The sequence below is a fragment of the Rhea pennata genome, chromosome 1 (genome assembly GCF_028389875.1).
Source record: "Rhea pennata isolate bPtePen1 chromosome 1, bPtePen1.pri, whole genome shotgun sequence".
NCBI lineage: Eukaryota > Metazoa > Chordata > Aves > Rheiformes > Rheidae > Rhea > Rhea pennata.
Window position 1 is genome coordinate 66,891,105 of NC_084663.1, and position 27,520 is coordinate 66,918,624.

Consider the following 27,520-nt stretch of genomic DNA (forward strand, 5'->3'; position numbering starts at 1 on the left):
TGAAGAGCAAAGAAATGGTCAGTAAGAAGTCTAAGCTGTCTAGGAAATATCACCTCTTGTCAGGAGAAGGAAGACTTGGGTATGGACTGTTCCTTTCTGTGAGCCCAAACCAGGATGTTGCATGATGAAGGTGGTCACCACACAATGTCTTAGTGGCAGCTCGTGCAGAGCCTTGATAAGCTGGGCTGGGAGAAAGAGGCATGGGATTGCCTCTTCCACCAGGTTCACCGAGTGAACACCACAGGGACACACGAGCCACGCCAGACGAGGTCGAGGGACAATGTGGCATGAGGAGCTACAGGACAGAGTGAGGAGGTCCAGCTCTCCTAGACAGCAGCATCTGAGGGTCTCCCATTCAACGACGTCTTTGGCTGGAGGCCATTGTTCTGCATGCTTGCGTCTGGCTTGGGCTGTGTCATCTGCTGGAAACGCTGCCCGGGAAGAAAACAAGAGTGCACGTAAGCTGCTGGGGGGGGCTTCATGAAGAAAACAGCAGTGAGACATCTGGAACATGACAGCAGCAGAGGGGTGAGACTCTTCTCCCCAGGCCTCAAAGATGGCTCTAGTTACAGCAAGAGGTGATGGAGCATACTACTAAAATTACTCCTCCAGCACCATTCAGCAATTCAATGCGAGTCTGCAAGACACCTTTACTTTGGTACTGCTCCCAACACTGCAGCTTCTCCTTTTATCTGAAATACAGCTATCACCATTAAAACATGGACAAACTGTTACCAGGCAATATCAGCAACAAACAGGAACAAGAGAGAGCTGCAATGTCACACACTTTGCAACAGACCACTCTCCCAGTTTCCATATTTTTTTTCAGCTGGAGTTATCAAACTAACTACAGCATGCTGGCAAGGTTACAGTTTTTGTCCTCTGACACAGGTCAGACCAGTCTACCTATACCGACTTTTGCACCAGCAATGATGCCTGGCTATGCTGCCCCGAAGGGATCAAACAAAAAACACAGAGCTAAGTAAAATGAAGAAGTAATCCATGAAAATACGGAGGGGCAAGTCATAACTGGAGATGTGTGGACTGAGCATCAGGAGTGATGAAGAAGGAATCACTTTAACCTGTCAGAAGGGGACTGATGCTTTTAGGTTGCAAAAGAGAAGGCAGAGGAGGATTGAGTATAACCTGAACAGACATCACGAAGTCAGGAAGAAGCATGTTCCAGCAGAGAAACAAGTTCCCACTCTCCAGCACAGCTGAAGTGGCTGTTGCTGGGTGAAGTTCCTGAAATGTTCACTGAGTTTCTTCTGCCATTTATACTTTTTTTCCCCTCACATTCACACTCAGTAGGATCAAAATGACTTATAATCTTTCCTGTCTGTCAAAACCACTTTATTCTGCATTGGCATCTAATTTCTTTCCAGCTTCAGCTCTATTACAGACTAATCCCGGATCTGTGTGTATGAGGCCAAAAATTCTCCATCTCTCTCTCTCTCTCTCTATCGCACACGTGTGCATACACACACACACAGAGGCATACTTTCTTCCTGCTGCCATCTGCTGCTCATTTCTGGATGTATGGACCATAAGGAAAAGGTCTGGGTGCCCTAAAAAAAGTGACTTGCCCAGGGTATGGAGCATGTTGAAGGGAGAGAGGGAAGAGGATGGTACACACAAGCCACTCGTGCCGTTGACTGACGCGGCCGATTTGCCCTAGATGCTGATGCATGCCCTGATCTCTAGGGTGGTGTGGAAGATCCCAGTGGAGCCACGCACTCAGCTTCTGCCACTTTTGATGTCCCGGGATTATTGTACATATTATTAGTGCAAGTGCTTTCATTCAAAGTAGGGGAATCAATCCTGGGAGGCCTCAGGCCTGCTCAGGTTAGCTCCCACGAAGGTGTGCTGTTACTGTCCTTATTGGGAACAGGATTAAGACCAAGCAAAGGGTTGAATTTACATCTCTATTTGCAGACTTTCCTTTTCCCCCCTTCCCAGCTCATATTATGAATTACATATTTATATATACATATGCATACACACACACACACACATACACACATATACACATATATTTATTTATTTATTTATAAAATCTATCACTGGAATTGCAGTTGGCCCTCAATCCAGAATCACCAAAGTGGCTTGACACAGTGCTCTGATTTGAATCTTGCAGAAACCTCTATGATGATCTCAACCTCAATGGCAAAAAATGGTAAAAACCCCAAACTGACCTAGAACTTCAGACCAGAAGTGCAAAGCAGACATGAAATATCAAACCAGTCTAGTTCCAACAGCAGAACTCCTCCAAATAGATAACTGGGAGGAAAGAAAGTCAATCCCACCTGGAACCTGAACCCAGGAGCCTGAAGCTAACCTTAGCCCAGCAAATTCAGCCAAAATATTTCTGAATAAACATCATTCAAAATAAGGCATCCATGAAGCAAACACGTGGGATTTAGATGGAGTCTATGGTAGATGCAACAAATCAGCACCCCAGTAGTAGCTTATTATGTCCATAGCTTGAAGATGATGTCATCAGGTCAAGGACATTACACACAGCATTCTCAAGATTGAATGTCAACCTTATAAATAAGATCTTAACAGTAATTACTAGGTATGATATACAGAGAAGCATGCTTCACTGCTCCATAAAGCCCTGTTTGAATCAAGGAAAAAAAAAAGAATTTAAACAAGAACAGAGAGTTGTGGATACTGAGTCCTGCAGAAAACTCTGCCTTGCTTCCTAACCCTCTCATTCATTGAGTTCCCTTTGCAAAGCACATGACAAACGGCTACTGTACATGTTTGATTCATCACTAGGTCTCAGCGCTGAGTTATTGCAAACTTCATGCTCAGCGGATGCTGATTTCTCTGCCGAGAACTGCCAGGTAACCATGCTTGTATTCAGAGCTGGCTGGAAACTGGGATGTCTTGGGGTCAAGAAATCTCAAGGATTTCTTCTCAAACAGCCACTGAGGACCTCTTTTAAGGCTCCAGTCCCCTGCATCTCGCTAGGTAAGCTACCCAGGTGAAAGGGGCTTGCTTTCTGTGATGATGACAACACAAAGTTTGATGAGGGATCACAGTGGAAGACACCAGCATCAATCTCACTCATCAAGAGTCTACCTGAAGGTCTATCTACATGGCCAGATACAGCCAGTTACACACTACCTTGTGCTGGGATAGATTTATATTCTCCTGGAGGAGAGGATACGCACAGCTGCTGCAGGTCCAACCTGACTTACGCTGACAAAATAGACTTTGTCAGAGGAGTGTAGCGCAGAGTCTGCTTGAATTTAATTTAGTTCAGCGGGAAGTTTATAGTAAGAAGAAAGCAGAAAAGGAGTGACCAAGTCAGTCATACCTGCCGAAGAGTCCCTTTTGAGGTGAAGAAGCTGAATAGCATGTATCCTGGGATCAGTACCATGGATGATAGAGCCATGAGCCAACCAATGCCTTGTCCCCACGCAGGATAGACATATTTTCCCAGTGTCAAAGGGGTCATTTCCACCACGCTGAAGAAGAATACACCCTGGGAAAAGAACCAATCATCACAAATAAAGATGTGAAGAATCAGGCACCATCCATTCACTCTTTACTTCATCATCCTCCTAGTTATCAAGAGTTTAGTAGTTTAGTACAATTTAGTAGCTCCTTAAACTAGTCTTGGATATTCTCAGCCCACCAAATGTTAATTTTATACAGTTTCTCCCCCTGAATTTCCCGTGTGGAAAGCTAGAATTGGAATATCCCAATTTACTTCTTCACCAGACTACTCAGACAAGCAGTACCCCTCACATCAGGTCCTAAGCCTGTTAACAGCTTCCGTATGGACAGTGTCAGGAGCCTTGAACTTCATATGATTGTCCTTCTTGCAGCATTCCCAGAATAACTTTTGTTAAGAGTGTGGGAACCAACAAAGGTGAAATTGCTCCAGAGTCAGCTATATCGTATTTGCTAATGTCTCTTGCTTTGACAAGCCTAGCAGCAGCTGAGGCTGGAGCTGGAGCAGCTGAGTGCCTTCTTCAGCACCAATAATGGCTTTTTAAAGTCAGTAAATTATTTGTTTACCTTTTGGCATCTCAGAAAGAAGAATAAATAACAGATAGCATCATCCAAGCTGAAACAACCATTCTGTAGCTTTCTTTTGGGTAATTTCCAGCAGACAGAGTGAAACAGAATTTTAGTGTTACTTTACCCATCTCAGGTCTGCCTAAAATCATCTTGGACAGACCTATTCTGGACTGAAAACATGGTGTTTCCGCCACATCTCATCCAAGCTAAGAAGCCCTCTGGGGATCCACTTCTGCAAATAGGATCCCCCTATTCTTACCAAGCAGACAAGAGGTGTGAAGAAGGCCCAGCAGATCTTCCACCACATGCAAGGTTTGTAGCCAATCATTTCTTCAATATTCCTGTAAAATCTGTTCACGCCTACAAGAAAAAATAAGCATTGAAAAAGACATCCCTTCTCAGCACCATGCTTGTCATCTCTTCTCATGACACAGAACAGGCCAGCCACAGCAAGAGGATGATAACGCTGTGGCACAGAGAAGTATTATCTGGGTGGGGGGAGAGGGGAGACACCAGCAGATTCATGCTAGCCGTTTCCATGTTCCTGTTGTCCTCTTGAGAAATCAGAGGAGAGGCTCCTAGATATCTGCCATTTTGTACAGAGGTCTCTGCATGTGTCCTCTGACTGGCAGCCTGCAGAAGTGAGAGGACAGCCTCCTGCTCCTGATTTTATGAAGTTATTAGCCTAAAATATTTCCAATTGCAAAGCTTTCATTGGCTTCACTGTGGGAGGCTTTTGAAAATCCCGTCATACCCACAGAGATAATGAGGGAACTGGGTCTTTTGTGCTTACCGTAACACCAAGAAATTGAGATGGTCTCAAAGAAGACAAGAAAGAGAAGACACATGCCACTGGCTGAATAATAATCAAACAGCTTGAAGACATAAATGCCACCCTGAGGAGACAAACCAGGTTCAAGGAGTTTAGTTACCGATCATTGTAGACAGTATCAGCCAGCTGTTTGAATTGGTACTATCTATGTCTGCTGGCTTTAATATTAATTTTCTTGGACAGTGGAGTTAGCATTTCAATGTTTTTACTGCAGTCTCATTCCTAGAATCAAAACTGGCGTGTCCCTGCAGACAATTAGCCAGCCTGTTTAGGCATGGCTGACAGTGAGGGGAAAAGTAGGCCTTCCTCTGTATTTCTTACTTTTCTCTGTTTTAAATGGAGTCACTTAAATTAGTCTGCTCTGCCCCTTCTTAGAGATTTGCTGCCTTACCTCCTCATTGACCTATGGTCACAAATGGTCTCCATGCCACTCAGCCCTCACCTCCACACATTAGCTTCAGCCTCATGAGCTCAGGCCCCCAAAAGACCTGTTTTCTTAGGGTTATTATTTTCTTAGGGTATTTCTAAGGGTTATTACAACCCTTTCCACCGAACAGTATATCAGTTTGGGTTTTGTTGGCCTGAGCCCTTGTTGCAAAAAACATGAGAAAATGAGAACAGGACAGACTGACTACAGCATGGTGGGGACAGTTACAAAGGAGTCTTAGGACACTTAAGACACAGTAATGATGAGCAAACCCACTTGTCCAGTCTTAGGATGGCTCCTAGGGACACTGTCACTTCGCCAAAAGCTTCCAGTACTGCTGTGATATGCAAAGGTGAATAGAAAGGTGCCACAAATGGAGGTATAAGCATGGCTAGCTGTACCTGGGTAATATTGGAGAATCCAATGATGTAAGAGATCAAACAGACTATTGCAATGAAAGTCTTCTTCCTGGCTCTCAGAAGATGAGGATACTCATCCATCAGGGCTGTAATGAATCCTTCCACTGTGCAGAACTGCAAGAAAATGTATACCTCGAGAATGTATACCTCAAGAACATATATCAGCAGCCTAGCCTGATTCCCCCCCCCAACCTAAGTTTAACTGCTGTGCTGGGAAGGTCATTATTTTAAGTGCACCCCGTAAATAGTAGAAGAGAAGAAAGCACCTCTGCACAAAGTTAGCCTGAACGATCTGCAAATGCCTCTTTCCCTCCACCGAATACAGGGGAAAAGAAAAGCTCTGAGTTTAAATGGCTAAAATTAGTGGAGATAAATCTCCACCTTCTGCCTTCCTGTGGGAAGTTTCCTCTTTTTTCTCCCAAATATCTGGGCCTCCCCACCACTCTGCTCCACACACTCACACTAGGAAAAGCACTGCCAGGCTCTCTGTCACAGCAATGTGTCTGTCTGCTGCTGGAACACGTGCAAGACCTTGCTTGCTCTTCCTTTCCCATATGTGCTCCTCTCAGTATATTACAATAGTGCTTGTCTTGTTCAATGATCTGAACATTTATTAAAGAAAGAGTTACAGTACCCAGAGTCCTGTCTCACACACATGTGAATAGCAAAATCATCACTGTCTGCCAAGTCCTTGATTTTATCTTATATTTTCAAGCACACTCCATTAGGTACACATAGCACATTAGAAGTCCATTCTCACAGCATGTGGCCTTTCTAGTGTTAAAATCACCTGGCTGGCTTGTGCAGTCTTATACCAAGCACAGTAAGTTAATGCTGTCTTCCACTATAAAGTATAAAAACATCCCCATGGATGTTACCCTCAATCAGTTTTCTTACTAGTTTTGCCCTATGGCCTGAGGACAGTTTGACTTTTTATATGTGAAGTGCATCCTTCCCTCATGTTTCTTGTTACATTGTGAGATTCACTTTTATATCTCATTCCCAGAAACCACTGGTAACACACAGCTCTCAGAGAGCACATCATGCCTCCAGCAAATATACTGAGAAGTATATCAGGGCAGCAAGATCCTAGTTTCCCTGGTCACTCTCAGCAAATGTACAAGCCAGTGCACTGAAAATGAAAGACACGCTGCTCTTGGATGTCAGGGACCTCTGTGTCCCTGGAGAGAGCACTCCAGAAGAGAATTGTACGGGCATTTCTAGATTCTGCTTTGAACAAGGAGGCAAGAATAAAAAAACCCAGAAAACTATCTGTAGAGGTGCAAGTAGAGATAGGCAGACTACAAAGAGCAGCAGAGCATTGGAAAAAACCTATATTCGCAAAGGTACACACAGTTGGTGTCTGGAGCTGACTTTCATGTAGGCATGGAGTGAGTCAGAGTGGTATTTCTGCCCAAGGTTTTCTATCCATATGATGCAGTTTGGAAAGCTGGTATTCCCAAAGAGCCAAAGGTTAATTGCTTGAACTTGAATTTTTAATGAACTAAGTCTTTCATGTTGGATACAAGTGCTATGAAAGCATCTTTTTGGCATTCGAGCATGGATTAAGCTGCCTCCATACTCATTGCCAGCAAGCTCTTCACCCCATCCCACCTGGCTTATTGCCAGGGAGAGCCAGGCCTGAAAGGTGCAGCCAGTGCCGGAGTGATAAAGAGTGAGCATGACAAAAAAAAAAAAAAAAAAAAAAAGACTTGTCACTATCTATTCCTTTCACATGGATGCAAGAGTCACTGCAGAGACAGCCAGGCACTGCAGGAATGACAGCAAGGCTGAGCTGGGTGCGCTGAACCACAGGTGTCAAGGCAGAGGACAGGAGGAGTACGGGACATGGTGGGAGAGACGGGCAGCTACAAGGATGGCATGGGCCAGGTCGCAGCAGCAAGGCAGAGAGGGAAAATGGTCATGGGTAGAGGGTATGTGTGGTGTCTTCTCCCAGCCAAGAGGAAGCAAATGAAAAGACATCTCAGATTAAGGGAGGGAGGTGACAGCCCTTTGATGTAGGAAGAGGGACAGGAAATCAAAGTGAGGGAAGCCACAAAGGAAAAGATAAGGAGAGAGGCAATGAGGAAAGGATGGTTAGAACAGTGATACAAACTGAATTCAAATCTCTTTGCCTCCCATCAAACCTAGGATGGTGCATTTAATGCAATAGGGAACGAAATGGTGGGACACTGCATTTCCTAATCATAAAACAGGCAAGGACCATCATACCAATTGCTGAAAATTGCTTGATGTCAGCTTCAAACTTTGGCACTGATGCAACCCTGAGGGGGAGGTTCACTCCCCTCACCCTGGGAACAATGATTTCTTAGGTGCTCTGGGGTCCAAATTTCCCAGTCTGCATACATAAGCTTAGACACACAGAGATATGTAGGCATTTTAAAAAATGCAGGCTGGTTTTCAGGAGTGAGGAGCACCTGGTCATTGCAATGCTCCCTGCTCTTCTCTCCTTCTCCCTATGTGTGCACTTGAGCACTGTACGGATGCACACACACATGTGTGCATGTACACTTCAGTTGGCTTTCCAAAAAGCTCCATTTTTCTCACCAACTGTCCATAGCCACAATTTTTAGCATACATTCCTTACTTCCTCCTGCCTCACCCCATGATCCTGTTTTTTCTCCTAAAGATTGTATTTCCATTCCAGTTTCTCTTCCACTCTTTTTGCCCTTTAGAGACTTAATCATTAGATGAGCTGCTTAGGTCAGATAGTCTGGGCTTGGGAACTTTTATCTAGATGGCACTTCACCCTGAATGTCTGGCAAGAGAAAGTCTTTCTCCCACTGTTTTTCAGTGCCAGGCCGTGCTGTCCTGCCCGGCCCATGCAGGCCAGAAAGAGCACCCTGGCCAGGACCACAGGGCCCAAAGGGAGTTTGACCACAGCACACAGATGTGTGGTAGAGAGCTGCAAGAGCAGGCTTTGTCACTCAGCCGAGCGCTGAGCCACCAGTCAGAAACTCTCACACATAACCTGTGTGAGGCAGCCTGACATGGGACAGATACAGGCTTGCAATCACAAGGCTTGCTGGCTCCTCTGGGGAGAAAAATCATCTGACCTGGAAACTGGTAGGTTAAAAGAAAGCATTAGCATATTATGCAAGAGGATCCAGACACAAGAGAGCTAAACCTGGTAGATCTGAGGCCGAGCGAACAGAGAGGTACATGAGTGACAAGTCGGGGCAGCAGGGAGGTGCATGCCTATCAATATAGGTCATTTATCCAGTTCAAGGAACTGCACATGCAATGAGTGGCAAATTGGGATACCTCTCCTGGTAGGAGCAGGTGGATGTAGCAGTGCCAGGTCTGCAAAAGACTCTTTATCAAAGCTAAGGGACATGGATGGACCTACTCCTACCACAATGGGGTCTCCACTTTGCCCAGGAACCTGTCCTCACCTGCTGCAATCAGCAGCACGGGATCAGCTGCTCCCTGCCACAGCCCACAGTTGTGTGGTTTGGGAGAGAAACCCTGTAGCTCCATCATGCTGCAGGACTGGGGTGCTGAATCAAATGGAAAAATAGCTTCTTCCCCCTCCAACCAATAAATACCACAGACGATATTTAGTCAGTACATGGCTAAACCGTCTTTTTAAAAGCTGGATGCTTCAAAATGCATGAACAATTTCAGCTGTTGTTAGAGCCTAAGCATGATATTTCTTTTGTATGCATAAGCTGCTATGCTCTAAATCATGTATTTGATTGAATCAGAGCTCCAGCAGGCAGACAGAAAGCCTCTTCACATGTGTTTATCTGCACTTTTTTAAAAGCTTGTTTTGCGCTTGATGCTTCATTCCCGCACTGGACTTCCTCCTCCTCCTCCTCTCCCTCCTCTTCCTCTGCCCTCTGTGATTATCATAGGGGACATGGAGAATTTTAAGCGGTATTTTAGAAGCAAATGCAGCAAATAAATAAATTCCACACAGTACTTAAGGACTTATTGTCATGTCTCAAACGATTTACCAGAGCTGAGTGAATAATCCAGGGAGAGTTTTTTTGGTTCTATTATTTTTTTTTCTGTAAATGCAGCTTCTTTTGGAGCATTTAATCATTATTTGAAATTTACTAAATAATGTCTCCAACAATGCAGACATGAGCTTCACAATCTGTTCATGGGAATGTTCCACAATTGAAAAACAGGTTTGGTTGATTAGATTTTCTTGGACACCAGGTGTGACATTTCAGGAATATGTCTGCCTCTGATTATGAATTAGACCTGGGTTTATGAACGCTGTGTGTAATCTGGGAGAGCATCCATTTTGTACTCATATTTTGAGCTCTAAGGAAAGACTATTTGTACACAGGAGAGGATGTGACAGACCAGTCGCACACTTTTGAGGGAGCCTTTGATTTTGATACACATTCCAATCAAAAGGAAGGCTTACCCTAATCAACAGCTTCACTTCCGTGCTGAATTATCAGAAAAATATCCTGCTATAGGAAAATGGTGGTTATCTTACAAGGCTGACTTGTTCTGCTGGTCCACTGGAATCTGATTATTATCTTTAATTTTAATTGGTAACAGACAGTGACTAGAACATTAGGTAGTGATCAGATTCTGTCACGCTTGCAATAGATGCCTACAGTAGGAAAAGAGAGCAGAACAGGTGACCACACAGAAAGACGTATATAGCTGGGTCTCACAGTTGAAAGCAAGAAATGACTCTGCTTAGCACTATCTCCAAAAGAGATAGTAGAAGGGGAAGGCACCAACACATTTAAAAATATGCTTGTTTCTTACCCGGCTTTGTGTCTAGGTTTTCTCACCTGACTATCCAGACCTAACATCATTAACATAGAGAAGAAGAGAATCGACCAGAGCGGGGACAAGGGCAGCTGTGTGACGACCTGCGGATAGGCAAGGAAAGCCAGTCCAGGGCCTGCAGTAACAAAAATAGAGAAAAATCTGTGTTTATAAAGCATTTGATGGGAAATCTGAACTAAGTGCAACAGTCAGAGAGAGTTAAGAATTGCAAATATTCAGTATAAGCTCTACAAAAACCTGACTTTTCACCCGTGACACACCAACTCTCTAGGGGATGCATAGAGGTTGAACAGAGAGAGAGGAATAACTGGAGAAACTCCTTGCTTTTTCTCTTCTTGCAAGTAAGAAAGTCGCGAAATTGCTGTACCCAAATGGAGCTGGAGCACTTTGCTAGAAAAACAGACTGATAGTCAGAGCTGGTTATAACTTTCCTGATTGCTTTTTTTTCCATCACAAAATGCTATTTCTTGAGATAAAAGCTTTCTCTGGAAAGACAACAATTTCAAAATACACCATTGTATAAAAAAACTCAGTTTCATCTAGGTTAAAAAATTATTCTGAAATTACAATTTCAAAATTTCCCATAGATAAGAGACTCCAAGTTTTGATCAAGTCTGCCAAAAATATATCTGGTATCTGAAGACCTACTCTCCACAGAAAGGTTTTAGAAAGCAAATAGTCTAAAGACTCCTCTTCAGCAAAAACACATGAAACTAGCACTGAAACAAGGCAACATTAAAAGCAGGCAGAGATTCCCCTAGCGGAAGGAACTGGAGTATAATGAGCATCAGTTCCAAGTACCAGAGACCCATCTCCATGGGAGGGCCTGCTCTGCTCCACAGGGGCAGCTCTGTACCGCTGCTGAGATGAGGCTATACACTTGGGTCCCATTCACAAAAGGCCTGGGAGCAGCCCACGCTCTCTGACAAATTACTCTTAAAGGCGGCTGTTGCTCTTGAACTTGGGTTTCCTATTTTAGGTACTTTGTGGTAACCTCCTGGGGAAGATCTTCAGCTGTGTGAAGTGGTACCGCTACATCACTGTGAGAAAAAAGCTCTGGCCCTCTGCATGTGCATAATGTATAAAGGTTTCCTAGGAAATATTAGATCTGATTCTTCTCCGTTTTAACACAGGAACAACCCCTAAGCAACAAAGGAGAGAGATACAAGTACAAAGAGCGGATGTCACAGAGTCAGGGTTGGGAATGAAGACTGCATCTGATTTACAGAGCTGTTCTGAATGCAACATCTGCGGCACCTGCTTACCTGAAGAGGCCAGCTCTGAGACTGACTTCTTTGTGATGTGAGACATGAAGCCAACAATAGAGAAAATAACAAATCCAGCAAATACACTTGTGGTGGAGTTTATACAGCAGACAATGATAGAGTCTCTGGAATAGAGAAAGAGAAAAGAAACCATCTGCAGGATGACCCCCACCAAAGAACTAAGAGTGTAGTAAACAAAAAATAAGGTCTTAGGAGAGTGGTTTCTAGGCTTTGGAGGGGGTCAGGAGTAGAGTGGGCAACTTGTTCAATATGCTGCAAGTCATAGGTTGCTCTGATAGAAAGACCAAAATGCATCCCATAGATTGAATGTTGACAGGATGGGAACAGCCAAAGATCATGCACTACCAACACGCCATGACCTGCACCAGTGAGCAGTCACCCACAGGACTTGTCTGAGCAATGGCAAATCAGAACTTCAGCGGCCAAGGCAATGGTGCTCACAGCACAAGGCCTTTCCTGTTCCTACCAAGAGGAGGGTTGGAAGAACTCAACAGACCTATAGACGTTGTTGTGGAAAGTGTTGTAGCTTCCTAGTGCAATTAGGGATCCCAGTCCCAGTCCGTAAGAGAAGAAGATCTGTGTGGCCGCATCCATCCAGACCTGTGGAGAAGGAACTAGTTTTGAGTCTATGGCACTGTTCAGCCAACTCGGTGGCTTCAGCCCACCAAGCATGACTGCCATCTCTCCTTTGAGCAATAGCTTGGCATGGAGGGGAGGGATGAGACCCTTTCTATACAGTGAAAAATATTTATTGTTTATACTACCTATCAGAGAAAGTGTTGCAGCTGCTCTAGCCAAAAGCTTGGTTGCTTTTCTTTGCAGAATTAGTGAACATTTAAGGCTGGCACACTCTGCAGATAAATACCAAACTCTGAATAAAGTAGCCCATCACTCCCTTCAGGTTTTGCAAAACTTTTGCCTGGGCTGAGCAGGGTGAGGAGTGCCCGCTGCAACAAGGACTTCATGTGGCACATGTATCACCTGCAATGGCTCCAGTGACAGAGTCAATGCTAGCAAGGGGTCTGGATCCAGCCACAGTGCTCCAGATTTTAACATCCAATGTACTGAGGCTGTCTGGACCCAAGGGTACTCTGTTGCTAGGGCTTGTTAACCCAAGCTAATGGGAAATGCTTGGGCCAGTGGTTTGAAGTCTCACAGGAACTGCCTTGAATCCTGTAACTGTTACTGCTAACAGGCCTGGGCACACTTGAACAGATTTTTTTTTTCTCTTTTCCCATATTTCAGAACATCTCTTTCCAGGGTAAAATAGGACTCAGAGAGGATGGCACAGGAAGAGAGGAAAGTAAAGGAGACTGTGGCTTCCTTTTGCCTTCAGGATGGCAATGACCTGTGTTTGCATAGCACAGATGTCAGCGGAGCACATAAAGGTGCTTGAACAAACAGTACATCCTACTGCTCTGCTGGGATCAGCAAGGTGTCTGCCTCTCTCTGCATGGGAAGAAGAAGCCAGCAAGGCTGGAAAGGGTGTTTAACACAGGGCACTGGGCTAGGGATATGACACTTGCCTCTCCTACCTGCAGTGTCACAAAAGAGAGCAAGACCTGTGCTCCACAGAGGAATGGGAGGAGAATGATGTCTGCCTCTTTCCCAAGTGGCAAATGCAGCAAGAATGATACATTGCCCAGCTCCAAACATACACACCCAAACCTCCCAAAAACCCAGCATGAGGGTGGTTCCAAAAACAGAGGTGGAGAAAGCACTGTGAGCTAGGTGTCCTGGGCTGCGTCCCTCAGCACCCAGTTAAGGTCAGAAAGGCTTTGTTGAATGTCTGAATCTGTGCATTTCTCACAGCTCCCCCCTCAGCAGTGGTGCTTGCCTTGGAGCAAATCCCGCATCCTGCTATGCACCCCTTCCATTAGTTTTTCATTAGTGTGCCTTTGATTTTTCAACACCAAGTTTCCTGTGCAAACAACTGCAGAGGACAGCTTGAAAAGCTGGTCCCAGGGTACCTCAAGGGTTTAAAGCCTAGAAGGCACATGAAAAAATTGCAAACTGTTCATTTCTTAATTTCGTAATATTTAAACTACTCTTACAGTTTAGAAAGCCCTATTTCCTGCTTCAGCACTGACACAGCTGGCTATATGGTTAGGGTGAGTTTCCTGCAGGAGAGATCACTGGTGCCTCACAGGAGGTTGTGGCTGTTCGGTTGCTCCTGCTCACATGTGACTGGTGACCTTCAGAGCCGCAGGAGCACAGCTGCTGGGAAAGGTAGAGACTATGTTGCCTGAGAAACTTCTCCTTTACGAGCATCCTTGCTTCTCCTAGGTTGCCTCTGTGCTTCAACTGATCAAAGCAACATTACTGGCCATCACTTCTCATTTAAGTTCTTCTAAAAAACGCTGCTGTGTGTATTGTTGAGCTTGCACTACTTCTGAGCTACCCACACCAGCGCTACTGCATCGTCCTTTCTCTGGGACTGCCAGATCTAGGCCAAATAGCCAGCCTTAAAATAATCAGTGCAATGAGGCCATCCCAACCCAGAGGGAAGGTTTCTTTGTTGGTGTAATTTCTCACCCACTCCATGGATAATAATTCTTGATTAAAACAGAGTTGCATGAATTTCTACCCACCAAGGGCCTGTCCTTCAATTTGGTCTCAAACTGTGAAGGTTGTGACTACTCAAATGGAGAACTATTTCATTTTATTTTTAATATTCTCTTCTTAAAATATTCAAGGAAAGTGTCTGGGGAACACTAATGCAGCGATAACAGAGATGTAAAAGCTTTCCTTATTAGGCTACAAACCTCAGACTCAGAGAGTTTTTTGAAGTCTGGTGTGAGGTAAAAGAGGATTCCCTCCTTGGCTCCTGGTAGAGTGACTCCACGGAAGAAAAGAATAAATAACATGAAGTAAGGGTAGGTGGCTGAGAAATACACTACCTGTGAAAGAGACAGGGAGAGAAGCCGTTAGTTGCTCGGTGCCTGGCATGCTGGGACACAGCTGTGACTGCATTTTCCTGACTTAATGATATTGCTTCCAAATTGTCCTAATGTGAGATGGGGAAACGGGCTCCAAGCACACTGCTGCTTTCTGTCGAGCCTGGCAATCAGGGAAGCAGATTAACTCCGCAGCCCTCTCACCAAGGGCTCACAAGTTAGGCAAGAGTGCTGACATCTTCCTTGTGTTTTCTGTCTTCTGTTCCTATGCAAGTAACATTTCTGACTGTTTGAAGTTTCTCTCTGCCAATGACACTAAAGGACTCACTAATTACAAAAATAGCAGGCTAAATTCTGGGTTAGTTGCCCAAAGACAAGGGAAGTGCACAGGGATAAATTTAGTCTACAGAAGTAATCCCTTCAAGTCATCACATCCTTATTTTGCAATGCAAAAGCTAGTCTTTCTCCAGTCAAATGCATTAAGCAACATTAGTTGTATTGGCTCCAGCACTCTTTTCAAAATAGTTTCCGGGAATCACAAGTACTATCATCCCACAACAGTGAATTCTTGCTAGTCAGCACTTGTTTGACTTCAGCTGTTGTAATGGCAGTCACCAGACCTGTACCACGGTCGTGTAGAAAAAAGGTAGTAGTCAGCACCACTAGGCAAGTTAATAATTTAAACGACTGACCCATGAAACACTTCTTTTTAATCTTTCCTCTAGATGATTTCTTTCATAATGATGTCACACTACCCCAATTTGTGCTCTAAATAACACATCAGCATCATTGTTTCACTAAACTAAGCAATTACTTTTCCATTGTGCTAGTCTGAAATGCTACATAGTGCATAATAATGTGCTTCTGATCCCACCAATACCTAAAGGGCAATAGAAAGGTTTTCAAAAGAGATGGTAAGTTTGTTTTTTCAGCCAGCAGCATTTTAAGAGAACCTGATTTTCAAAAGGGGAAGCTCAAAATAGGCCTCACACTCCTAAGGAACTGTCTTGAGGTAGGTATGATAAGTAATTTCTGAAAATCTCTTCCTAAATCATTCCAAAAGATAGAGCATCCAGCCCATGACTTTACGGTGAAAAGTTATTTTCTATGCGTAGAATGAAAATTACTGCAAACATGGTAGCAATTTTTACAACTGTGAAAAGTAAATGTCAAGAATTTAATAGCATCCACTGCAATTCTGCCTTGAAACACCATAACCTTAATTATAGGCACTCAAGTAAAATTGAGTCTGGAGGACATTTCAACAGCCACAATCTGCATACAGCAATAGAGCAATACTGAAATACTCGATCGTTGCTAAATACCTTCCCAGTCCACTCCACGCCTTTCCAGATGGAGAAATAGACCAGAACCCAGGCCAAGGCCAGGGTGCCAGCAAGGGGCCAGCGGACATTGCCTGGTTCCCCCAGGCCTCCAGAGAGCTGATGCATGTTCCTCCTACAGAGGGGAGAGGTTTTGTCACCAGAAAGTCTGATCCTAGGGGCAGAGTGACCGGAGTTCCTGAGGGTGGCCAGAAGGACAAAGGGCAAAGTGGGCATAGACATGCACAGGAGCCCACAAAACCTTGAGGGACCTGAGACTCAGCACAAGGGGCTAAAGGAAGATGAAATGATGGAGAGGTGGTTATCCCCTCTTTGCCCAGCATGCTACTACACAACACACCCCACAGCGGGAGAGCCCCACTGGGTGCCTGTTGGCATGAGCTGATGAACCTTCCCAGCGCCCTTCTGAGGGCTTTTTGAGGTGGTGCTTGGATGGGTATAGAAATGTTCCCGGTGAGGAGGGAGAGGGCCCCAGCAAGGGGGAAAAACCTGACGTTGCTTGCGGACGTACTCCCAGAACTCGGTGACAGCGCTGGTGAGGTTGGCAGTGTCACGCAGGGAGTAGTTGGAGAAGCAGCGCTCGGTATTCCAGGCGTTCCCACAGCTCTGCCACGGCAGGTCCTGCCAGGAGCAGCAGAGCATCAAGTCACAACGAAAAGTCCAGTCCCACCACAATTGCATCCTTTGCATACCCTCACTTGTTAACCATGGGGTTTTTTTCCTCCTTCCTGTGGCATCTCACAGGCAGAGGATATTCTGCAGGGAGCAGGGAGGAAATGCCAGGACATCCCAGGAAAGCGAGGAGGGGGATCCAGGGAGATCTCAGGGAAAGGCTGTTTGACAGGGAGGGCCTGTAGGTCAAATAACAACCAAAATGTGAGGTTCCCAGGGAGGGGAGCAGAGAAATAGGAGGAGCTCTGGCGCCATGAAGACAGGTCAGGAACCTCCCGAAGAAGTGCAAGATGTGCCGTGAGCAAGGAGAGATTGCTGCAAGGTAACAGTATAGCAGCCCAGGGAAAGTGGTGTGAAGGCCCTACAGGATGTGAGAAAAGCAGGGAAATGGCATGGCTTTCCGGGAAATTCCAGGGAATATCTAGATAGGAGTGGGGGAGATCTGCTCAGGCTGAAGCTGCAAACCCAGAAAGTATAACAGACTGGTGAAGGAAGAGAATGGGAAGTGACTGATTTTGCACTGTGGGCCAAGTCTAACCCAGACTCAGAAATTGGTGATTTTATTCTCAGCTCGTCCAGGAGCCTCTTGTGTAACTGTGAGCAAGGGTACGGTAATTTTTAGTGTAAAATATCTGATTTTACGTGATTTTACAATGTGAATTGTAAAATGCAATTTGTAAAATTTGTAAAATTTTACAATGAGAGGTGATTTGTTTTTTCTTTTAAACTGAAATCCAAATTTTTGCCAAGAGGGCAAAGGACAAGAAACCTGGATGGCTCATCCTGAGGGCCCAACAGCCAAAAGCATCCAATAATTGTTCAAAATAACAAAAAAAATGTGACACAGCTTATCCAAGAAATAATATCAAGACATGATTAGGGCAATACCATAACCTTAATATAATGATAGCAATTGCTCAGATAACCATTTCCAGATACCTGCTGGTAATTAATAGCTACTAAATACAATGGTTCTTCTCATTCTTAGATCTCACAGGTTCATTACCTGGGAGATACTGTGTTTTGGCTAGTTTCACTTAATAAGTGGTTGGAATTTACTGCACAGAGAATAAAGACTAACTTTTTAATTATCTATCACTTATATCAAACTTCAATCTTTTAAAAGCCATGTGGCATTGGGAACTAATGGTTTGTCTATATGGATAAACTATTGTGACATAAGGTCGGGCTAAATTTAAAGTGTAGTAGCTATTTCATGCTGTGCCCTCTCCCGATTATAAGCAGTGCAAAGAGATCCCCAGGGTATGCTTATGTGGCGGGTAGCAGTGTGATGGCAGCACATTGCTATAGATTTAATCCAGTCAGCTCGGGTGCTACGAGCAGTGAATTCACAGCACCACGGGCTGTACCAGCACCCAGGGTTGCTATCCCATGCCAGGTAGTGCCATGGCTGAGGCCACCAGAGAGAGTAGCTCAGAGACACCTGCACAAGCAGCAAACTCATTGCCCGAGTGCAGTGTAGACATGTCCACAGTATGCAGAATAATGCTATTCTGGATGATTTTCCTTTGCAGATAAGACTTAAGGCTCCAGTTCAATAAAGCCTGCAAAAGCATGTTTGTGTTCATTCCTATTTCTCTAAGAACACAGACTCCTTCAGAAATATTATTCGCGTTTTATGGCATCAGTGCCTCTAAAGGCAGCCTGCATCTCCCACCTGAATCAGGTCACTGCAGCAGATGCATGCTAAGGAAGAAGTTGGCCCGGCAGGATGGGGACAACTCGGTGGCTTCCCAGGCTGTTTCTATCCACCTAGTGATTTCACCATGAACTTGCTAAATGCGCTGAAGCGAATGTAACAGCTCATCACAGCAGCTCTTTGGCAAAGAGGTTTGCACGTCAGAGACAGCAGCTCTGATGGGAGGGGAGAGCGCTGGGTCGTTTTGTTGCTGCTCCAGTTCCTCTGAATTTCAGAGGACTGAAACTGCAGAACACAAGCCAGGTTCCCTATTCAGGTTCAAAACCCTGCTAATTCAAATTTAGTGGAGACTGGGGAAGGACATTTACCTAGCCCTTGGATCTGTGTGTGGGCTCCTTTCAGGAGCCATCCACGGAGACGCTGTCACTGTCATGCATCAGATCTGTGATACCTGAATGTTTAAATGACTTTGAATGAACTCCCAAAGCCTCACCTGAAGATGCACCTAGCACAGGAATGGGTTACTTTGGGGTAGACTTTTGTTTATTTGAGAATCCCCTGCAGATGTAGCTAATCCTCTACTACTGACAATTTTATCCTGCACCTAAGAGCCTGCAGTTTATATTGCTGATACAAGCAGAGCTGAGACAGAATATTTTCACAAAATATTGAAATATTTTGAACAAACAAAAAGTGAAACTGGGCTATAAATTATTTTTTGTGCTGTAACAGCACTTCAGGGTTATACCAAAATATTTAAAAAATCCCATTAGAACCATGTCATTGATATCTGTAAGGCTGTAGGTTGTTCAGAGAGTTAAGGAGCTGTTCTCAGCCACTGGTCTGACATAAGTCATTCAGCTACTGCAGAATTATTTTGGGGTGTGATTCTAATCTTGCATGGTAAAAAAACCTGCTAAGGGAAAGGAACCTACTATAAACCCCAACACCAAAGCATACACTAAGGGACAAAAATAAAGGGCACTCACAAACAGGTGTTTAAATGCTTTCTGAATCATGCCCCCAGCAGAAAAAAATTGCACTGGATTTCATTTACCGAAGCAGTGTAAATGAGAGCTAATTAAGGTCAGAAGTAAATCCTGAGTAATGAGAACATGTTGTGACAAATGTGCAGCTCTTAGACTCACATAGCTCTAGAAATACAATAGAGATACAGATGAGTTTAAAAGTTTTATGTGAAGCAGGGAATAATTCTAAGTGAAGAGAAGGACCATCCTCTCCAGAAAGGAACATCTATACCAGGCAACTCTGAACAGTTGGCTCTGGAGCTGAGGAACCTCCAAGGAGAGGACTCAACATAGTGCTGACCAAGATTCTCTGCACAAACTGCATGCCATTATTGTATGTTTCATGGCAAAAACATTTTTCCCCAGAAAAAAAGGGAGTAGGGACCTGTTACAGCCAGTGCCACACCATAGAAACATCTGACACTCACCGCAGTGAACGAGTTGAAGAGATAGTAGAGCGCCCAGGCGATGATAACAATGTAATAGATGTTCAGCCAGAAGGAGAGAACCACAGCAGCCAGCCCCACACCTGCGAAAGGGTGCAGAGAGCAGCATCAATCCAGCTCTTCCCAGACACCACTCTCTTGCAATGGGCTTTGTGGCAGGGCTAGAACAAGTGACAACCCAGCTCTTAGATGCAGCACGTTGCACAGCAATGCTGTGCCCTCGAGCTTGCTGGCCAGCAAGGGAGGTTTATTCCACCACATTTCCCATCCACCCATCTCCATGGGATGGACAGTGCTATTTTTCAGTATCCTCAGACTTGATGGACAGAACTCCATGAAAACAGGATCCAATCATTTCCCTGGCAGAAGTGCGCTTTCCTAAACACCAAGGTAGTATATACTAGCACCACTAATTTCTAGACTGCTGTTACTTCAGACACAGCAACAGGTTCACATCTTCCTTTTACAGCTTTCCTACGCAGTTTAACGGAGCCCACGTAGAGGGACTTGGGACAGGTCTTCTGCAATTAGAGCCTCTCCATCAGGTCTCTGCTGTTCATAAGGTGTTTTGTCACCATGCAAGACACTTGGACAGAGAACAATATGCTACTGTTTCCTAGCAGAAGGGTGAAAGAAAATCTCATAAATACCAAAGAGAAAATCAGATACAACTTGGTCACTGACCTACCACCCCATCCCAGTCCTCAGGGACTTATTTCCTAAACCATTTTATTTTTGTCTGAAGTTAATTATGTGCCATCAGCTTCACAAACTTACAGTACAGTACCTTTAAACATGGGTGCTAATTTCCAGACTCCTAGTCCACCTACAGAGGTATACTGGCCAAGAGCAGTTTCTAGCAGGAAGAGAGGAATCCCAGCAAACACCAGCGTCAGGAAATAGGGAATGAGGAAGGCCCCTGAAAGAAGGTGCATTGTTATCAGGGAGCCCCAGGATACATTCCTCCCCATTTTACCAACAAGTAAATGCTTCCAGCTTAGATTTCTCAACTCTCTGGTATCTACTGGATCATGACTCCCATGGACACTGGAGTTAATACGTTTATTCAGTCTCCAGCTAAGATCCCCACTGTCCTCCCCTCATGTGTTCATATCACTATGAGACATATATATGTAATCACTAGGCATATGATTTCCGCCTCAGTTAGATATTTTGGCAAAGCTAAATCCAACCTAAGAACAAACCCCAAAACCCCAAACTGACATCAGATCTCACTGGCGTTTTCTCTCTTACCCACAGCAGCACTCATTTCTTCATCTACAGGAAAAAGGATATAGGTGTATGTGGCATTAGCCATTACTTTTTTTTTCCACAGCCATTTCAATATTTTAAGGAAGCTATGGCTAAGACTGTGCATGCTTACGTAACAATCTTTTATTTAATCCCATCATCCCTCCCTTCTCCCAGGTTTATGCTTAGAAATCCCAAGAAAAGCATTGTTCTTCTGTGTGGACCACTATGGAATCCATCTCGCTGCTAGAAGTGAGGTAGAGATGTCATCCAGTACAGACATTGCTTGCACTCCATCACTATATGAAAAATATGGCACGTGAGCCTGGCTGTGTGATTTGAAGGCCATGCATGTTGATGTCATCCTGACTTCTATGACTTGGGACCGAGCTCATTTTCCAGATATCTAGGGTATATTCTGGAGCATGCCATCATCCCTGAGGAGGACAAACTGTAGTAGAAGATATTGGCTGAGTAGAGAGTGGGAACTTTCAGCTTGCTCAGCTGTCAACGTCCTGGACGGCACTGATCTCTGCATTAGCTGGAGGGGGTGGTCTGTCAGTTCGAGTTGTCTTTTTCAGGTATTAATGGGAAAGCAAGCATCAAGCCAGCAAACAAAGTGACCCAGCAGAGCTCCAGCTTGGCTCATGGCCCAGCAGGGCTGGGCTTCCCCAGCTGACCTCTGCAGCGGGAAAGCAGAGAGGTGCAGCCGGGGCCGACAGCTCGGGGGCACCCAGCTGAGTACGCCTGCATGCCAACTGGGCAGCTGAGCCCGGGTGGGAGAGGCTGGCACCCGCCAGTGGCACAGGAGTCCTCGGCAGGCACCGTGCGACAAGAGCTGGCAGCAGGCAGCAGGGAGAAAACATGCTCTAGGCCGGCAGCCTGATGACCGTGAGCCTGAATTGCAAGCTGGCATAAAAACACAGGCTCTCAGCTTCAACAGCAGCCTTGCAAGGAGGAGCAAGCAGCTTCAAGGTACGCTGCGGGAAAAAGCGCTGCCCACTCCGTGTCTATCACAGCACTCTTGCCAACAACAGCAGTCTGCAAGGCAAAGATGAGGTCCAGTGCCTCAGAATATGTTGCAGGGAGCCAGAGCCAGCTCCAGATCTCCAGGCCACGGAAACTATCGTGTTACCAATTTACCTTGTTGCCGAGTTTGGAAACTGAGCTCATGAGTGATCATAGTGCTCAGCTTGTTTCTGTGCTAGCAGCTGATGAAGACTGACCACTGTCCTGACAATCCTGCTTTTTTTTTTTTTTTTTTTTTTTTTTTTTTTTGTCTACAGCAGGCCAGGAAAGTTTGCAGGTGAAAAGTTATATTGGACTATTGAGGAAAGAAAACAAAAAAACAAACAAAAAAACCCCAAACCTTTGGACCCAGGTCATTCATCCTGGCTTGACAAAGATCCTGTAGAATAAGGGAAAAACTGCAAACCAAACCACAGCCTTGAACTCTTGCCAATGCCAAGCCACTCTAGTGGGCCAAGTCCCCGAATAGGCAGCAATAACATGCTCAGCTGCTGAACAGCAAGAGTTGAAAATAGCCTGGGAATTTGTACATAAAATTAGTATGCTAGATCTGTTTCAGTTCCTGGCCCGGTCACAAATGGTATTGTTTTTGACCTTGTTTCAGTCCAAACCGCTGTGCAAATGCCATGTGTCAAACAGATAATAGCACTTGTCCCGTCTTGTCTGCTCAGAGCACAGACTCCTGGAAGCAGGGAAAGATCATACAGCTCCTAGCAGTCGCTGTGCAGCCCCAAATCGATCTGGAGTGTCCAGCTCCTAATGCTATACAACAAGGAATAGTAATTAATCCTCGGAACAGCAAGCACTGCTCACAGATTAGAAATTGAGCATTATAGGCAGTTAGGTGTCTTTGGTCAGAGCCTCCGAGTGTAAGCATGAAGTGCATGCTGCGAAATGTTCCTCTTTCAAGCTATTCCATTTCCAGAACTCATATGCAATTTTTAGCACCTACTGAACCAATTTAGAGCCCTGTAAAATCCTGTTACCATCAAAAGGCTTGCAGGAGGTTAGAAATCTGCGTAGAGGCTGGAGCGTTAGTCATAGCCGGGCCCGTTCGGCCCCGTGCAGAGCCCCGGCGTCACTTCTGGGTAAAGCCTGCTCCGGGCAGCACGCAGCCCTCGTGCGGGGCCGCGGTACCCGGGGCGAATATCCCCTAATTGCGTGCCCACGTACAACGCAGAGCAAGTCAGCCGCGAGCTGATACGGCGTGACAGCGGTAAGCGAAACGACAATATTTCCATTCAGTTCAATTCGCCTGTGCGTAATGGAAGCAGCCCCCGCCGCGGCGCTCCGAGCCGCGCGCCGGCAGGGCGCTATAATTAGCGTCCCACCCACAGTCTGCTCCGCTCCGGAGGCGGCTCCGTCGGGGGCAGCGCCAGGACTGCGTCCACTGAATTGCGAATCGGATGCCGCCCGGTCCTTCGGATCGGCGCGGAGTGACGCTTTCGTGCGTCAGCGGCTCCCGCCCGCCGCAGACGGCAGCAGCCTCCGCTCGCGGCTCGGCATCGCGGCCGGGGCGGATGGGGGCTGGAGGAGCACGCAGACCCGCCGCGCCGTGCAGCGCAGGGCGTCTGAGCGCAGCCAGGCACAAACCCCCTTTCCTCGCCCGCCCAGTGTTTTCGCTAACAGCCCGCTGATCCCCCTACGCGCCTGCAGCGGCCAGGTCAGAGATCGCCCTGTGTTGCGTGGCTAATGCTTATAATAGCCCTCCGCACGGCTACAGCACACCCACCTTGGGATCTCGGCTAGCTTTGCAAATAGGATTTATTTTAGCTTCAAAACAGCCTTTATCTAATTATAGGTATCATCATCTCCACCTCTGTATGTGAAGAGATTGAGCTGTGAACAGAGCTGATAACGGTTTGCTTGAGATCGCACAGCAATCACAGAGCAAAGTCTACACTAAGAACTAAGCCTCTCACGCACTAGTGTTGTGACTTAGCCGTGGGGCTAGTTTGTACGAGGAGGAATGCCTCAGTGAAGGGCCACAACGTGACTCGATAGAAGCAGCAAAGCAGCGCTGGCCCCATCGCTAGCGCGGCCGGGTCCCCTACAGGACTCTGGCCGATTCCCCCAGACCTCGCTGGGCTCAGCTGCATGCTCACACCTCTGTACGAAGTGACCCACCGAAATAGAAACTGTCTTGTTAAAATAAGGATGACCGGTTAGCCTACATATTGTCCTGCCTCCAGCTGGGACTAGCTCTGCATGCTCCAATGAAGGGGCAAGATTCCCTTAAATGCCATGGAGTCACATGGACAGACAGTTGCGTAGGAGCTAGACCTGTCTCCTCCTTTCCAAGGGGGGACAAGAACAGTGAACCTACACAACCTACAGCACAGACTGCAGACAGTGGGCTGTGCATGAGGAGAAGTCATGGGAGCAGGGGATGAAGGGGTACTGAAAGAAAGACAGAAAAGGTGTCAAGGGGATGAGTGAACAGAGGCCCTATGAGCAGCGTGAATGAATGTGACCCTGGGGACAGGGACTCTGAGCAACCTGTTAGCAAGAGCTAAGAGGAAGCAAAGAGCAACACAGGAAGATTCATAGACACCACTAAAATTATATATGTAGCCTTAAAGGTGAGGAGGAGGAGTCTGGGCTCAGCGTGGGAAGTTTGAGAAACGGTCCAAGGAGATGAGCAGCATTTCATGCGGAGAGAGAAGGTCATATTAGCAACAGAGGCAAAACCAGTGAGACAGGTGGGCATGGAGGAGAAGAGAGGGCTCTCTTCCCTACTGACATGAAAGCAGGCATATGTTCCCCTTCACAAAAGCACCTCCTTGCCAAGAATGAAGAAATAGCCTACTCTACAGAGGGTAGCTGAGACACAAGGGTACATTTTTTGACCTGATCCAAGTCAGACAGACAGTCTGTAGCTGGGCAGGGAACTGATCTCCAAGATCTCTTGATTTCTAGCCCAGCACTATTTCCATCTGTTTGCCTTTCTCTAGCCTTGCAGGAGACTGGCAAGAAGTTAGCTGAAGACTGGCAAAGAAGAGATGTAGTGGGACAAAAAAGGGTCAGAAATGCTGCTACTTGTGGTACACAGAGAAGGGCACTGTTACCAATTGCATCATATAGTTACCAAAATCCTTCACCAAGTGCTTTCTCCCTCATGGCCTCAGTTTTCTAGTCTGGGACCCTTCTCACAGCACTGTAGTAAGGCAAAGCTCATTTCTGTCCCTAGGACTCGTTTAAAGTCCTCCTACGGTAAAACTATTGCTGCCCAGAAATACAAAACATTGCTACTATTTCTTCCTATCCTCATCCGGGAACCACCTCACACTAATTGTGTGTCTGACAAGAGAGTATGGATATACAGGGAGCACAGTCCAACCTCTATTATGACAGTGGAGAAAGTTAGCTACAGCTCTGCACAAAGACTGTTAATGCAGATGATGACCCTCATATATGTGTGTGTGCATTCATGATGTATGTATTTCTACATGGCCCTGCTACGGTCTATGTGAAGCTTCTAATCAGATATCCTCAAAAATACAAACTAAACTCAAAGGCAAAAGTGGTTACCGTTTGAGAACATGGTATACTGAAGAGAAATCCACTATTAGCACATATGACCTGTTTTCCTTGGGAACTTACCGGCATCCAGCAGAGCGCATATATACCTGCATATACCCTCCTTGTAAAACATGAGGTCCATAGACACTCTTTTTTGTAGCCTTGCACATTTAGATAGCAGAAGCTTTACAAAACTCAAACTTCTTTTTATATTTCTTTGTGTTGTTTCTTTCCAATCTGCACTTGCCAGTAAAGCCACAGACTAGGGGAATTAGTCTCCGCATAACTTAACTCACATCACAAGAGACCTCTCAGCCAGGAAACCAGCCACTTAGACTCACAAAGCAAACCAAAGCCCATTCAAGTGACAAGGCTGCTCAAAGGGAAAGCGAGCACAAGCATTGCACTCTCACCTCCTCCATTCTTGCCACAGAGATACGGAAAGCGCCAGACATTGCCCAGCCCAATGGCATAGCCCACGCAGGACAACAAGAAGTCAAATTTCCCCTTCCAGGAACCTCTGTCTGGGATCTCCTTCTTCTTCTTGGTGCTCACAGCCTCTGGGATGACGGACTCCGACTCCTCCAGGGCCGCTTGCTTCACTTCAGAGGGAGAGTTCAGCTCCACAGAAGTATTGTCCATCTTGCCCATCGTGACTCCTGTGCACAACTGCTCTTACTTAGAGGCCAGAGATGCAGAAATGGCAGCCTCAGTCAAGCTCAGATGAAATGGGAAGGGCTGGGCAAAGCTCCTGACAAAAAAAGTAAAGAGAGAAGTTATCCTCCATTAGTGTACTGGGTTTAGGATAGGACCTCACTGGGGATGAGGTGGACTCATCAGTTAGTCTTACGCATGTTAGGGCAGCCTCTCTGATCCCCGCTGGTTTCTCCAGGGATGAAAAGAGGATAATTTTGCTCCTTTTGAACAAGCAGCCTTCTTCACACAAAGTGCTAACAGTAGTTTCAAGCTTGATTATTACCAATGTATAGCACACCCTTCACCTCTTATCTTATTTCCCCCTTATCCCAACACCTCCTATGTAAGAAAAGCTGTAGGACAAGTATGCACACAAGGAAGTCATAGCAGTGAACTGCCTGCAGGGGAGCACCACAGGGGCACACTATATCTAGCATGTCTGAGTGACAGTTGAGAAGGGGGTGCCCAAGGTGTCACATCGCTCAGGTCCAGGGCCCAAAACAGACTGCACAGAGCATGGGCCTGCCAGAGAGACTGTGTGGCACCAGCAAGTCTATGCCTGGCTGGGGCAGCATAACTTTGCAATGGACACATCCCAGATTGGAATTCCTTGCCCTAAAAAGAGTCATTCCTGTGAGCGCTTCATGGAAATACTCCTGAGGGCAGCAGAGGTGGAGCCATCGGGGCCACACAGTGCTCTGCAAGGGGTGGGCATAGCACAACATAGGAACTGCTCTTCGGTGTGAGGAAACCTCTCATCTGCTCCATGCCTCCTTTTACACCAGGCCATGTATGATATGGTAATCACCACATGATATTCAGGTGATACTCATTACCGAATAGCCTGTGGACCACTGAAATCCCAATAAGTCAGGATCAAAGTTTTGATGATTAAGCAGAAGAATTTGACTCAAAATACAAGGAATTTTCCCTTGACTTTAGGCTGAGAAGTATATAACCAGTGCACCAAAACTGTTCAGTAAGAGAGAGATAACAGACTGCATAACCAGTTTATGCATATTGCACTCACATCTCAAAAACTATGTGCAATTCTCCCTTCCCCTCACGAAAGTTATTGGAAAGCTAGAAAAGGCACAGAGGAGAGTTAAAAGGATGCTCAAAAGTGTGGAATTTCTCCTATATGAAGAATGACTAAGGCTCAGATGCATTGTCCTGTAGAAGAGATGACTGA

General features: G+C 45.7%; 1 protein-coding gene across 1 annotated transcript; it reads right to left on the bottom strand.

Annotated features, from left to right (window-relative positions):
• Positions 1-326: 326 nt before the first annotated feature.
• On the bottom strand, positions 327-26,283 carry LOC134137323 (sodium- and chloride-dependent GABA transporter 1-like). The gene is made up of 14 exons (XM_062570150.1): positions 26,046-26,283; positions 20,618-20,749; positions 19,813-19,913; positions 16,536-16,645; positions 16,007-16,139; positions 14,550-14,684; positions 12,281-12,384; positions 11,764-11,888; positions 10,501-10,613; positions 5,699-5,830; positions 4,832-4,934; positions 4,298-4,398; positions 3,329-3,496; positions 327-431 (listed from the first exon to the last, which is right to left on the bottom strand). Exons 1-14 carry the CDS (start codon positions 26,281-26,283, stop codon positions 327-329), a joined length of 1,800 nt encoding a protein of 599 aa, XP_062426134.1.
• Between the last annotated feature and the right edge of the window lie 1,237 nt (positions 26,284-27,520).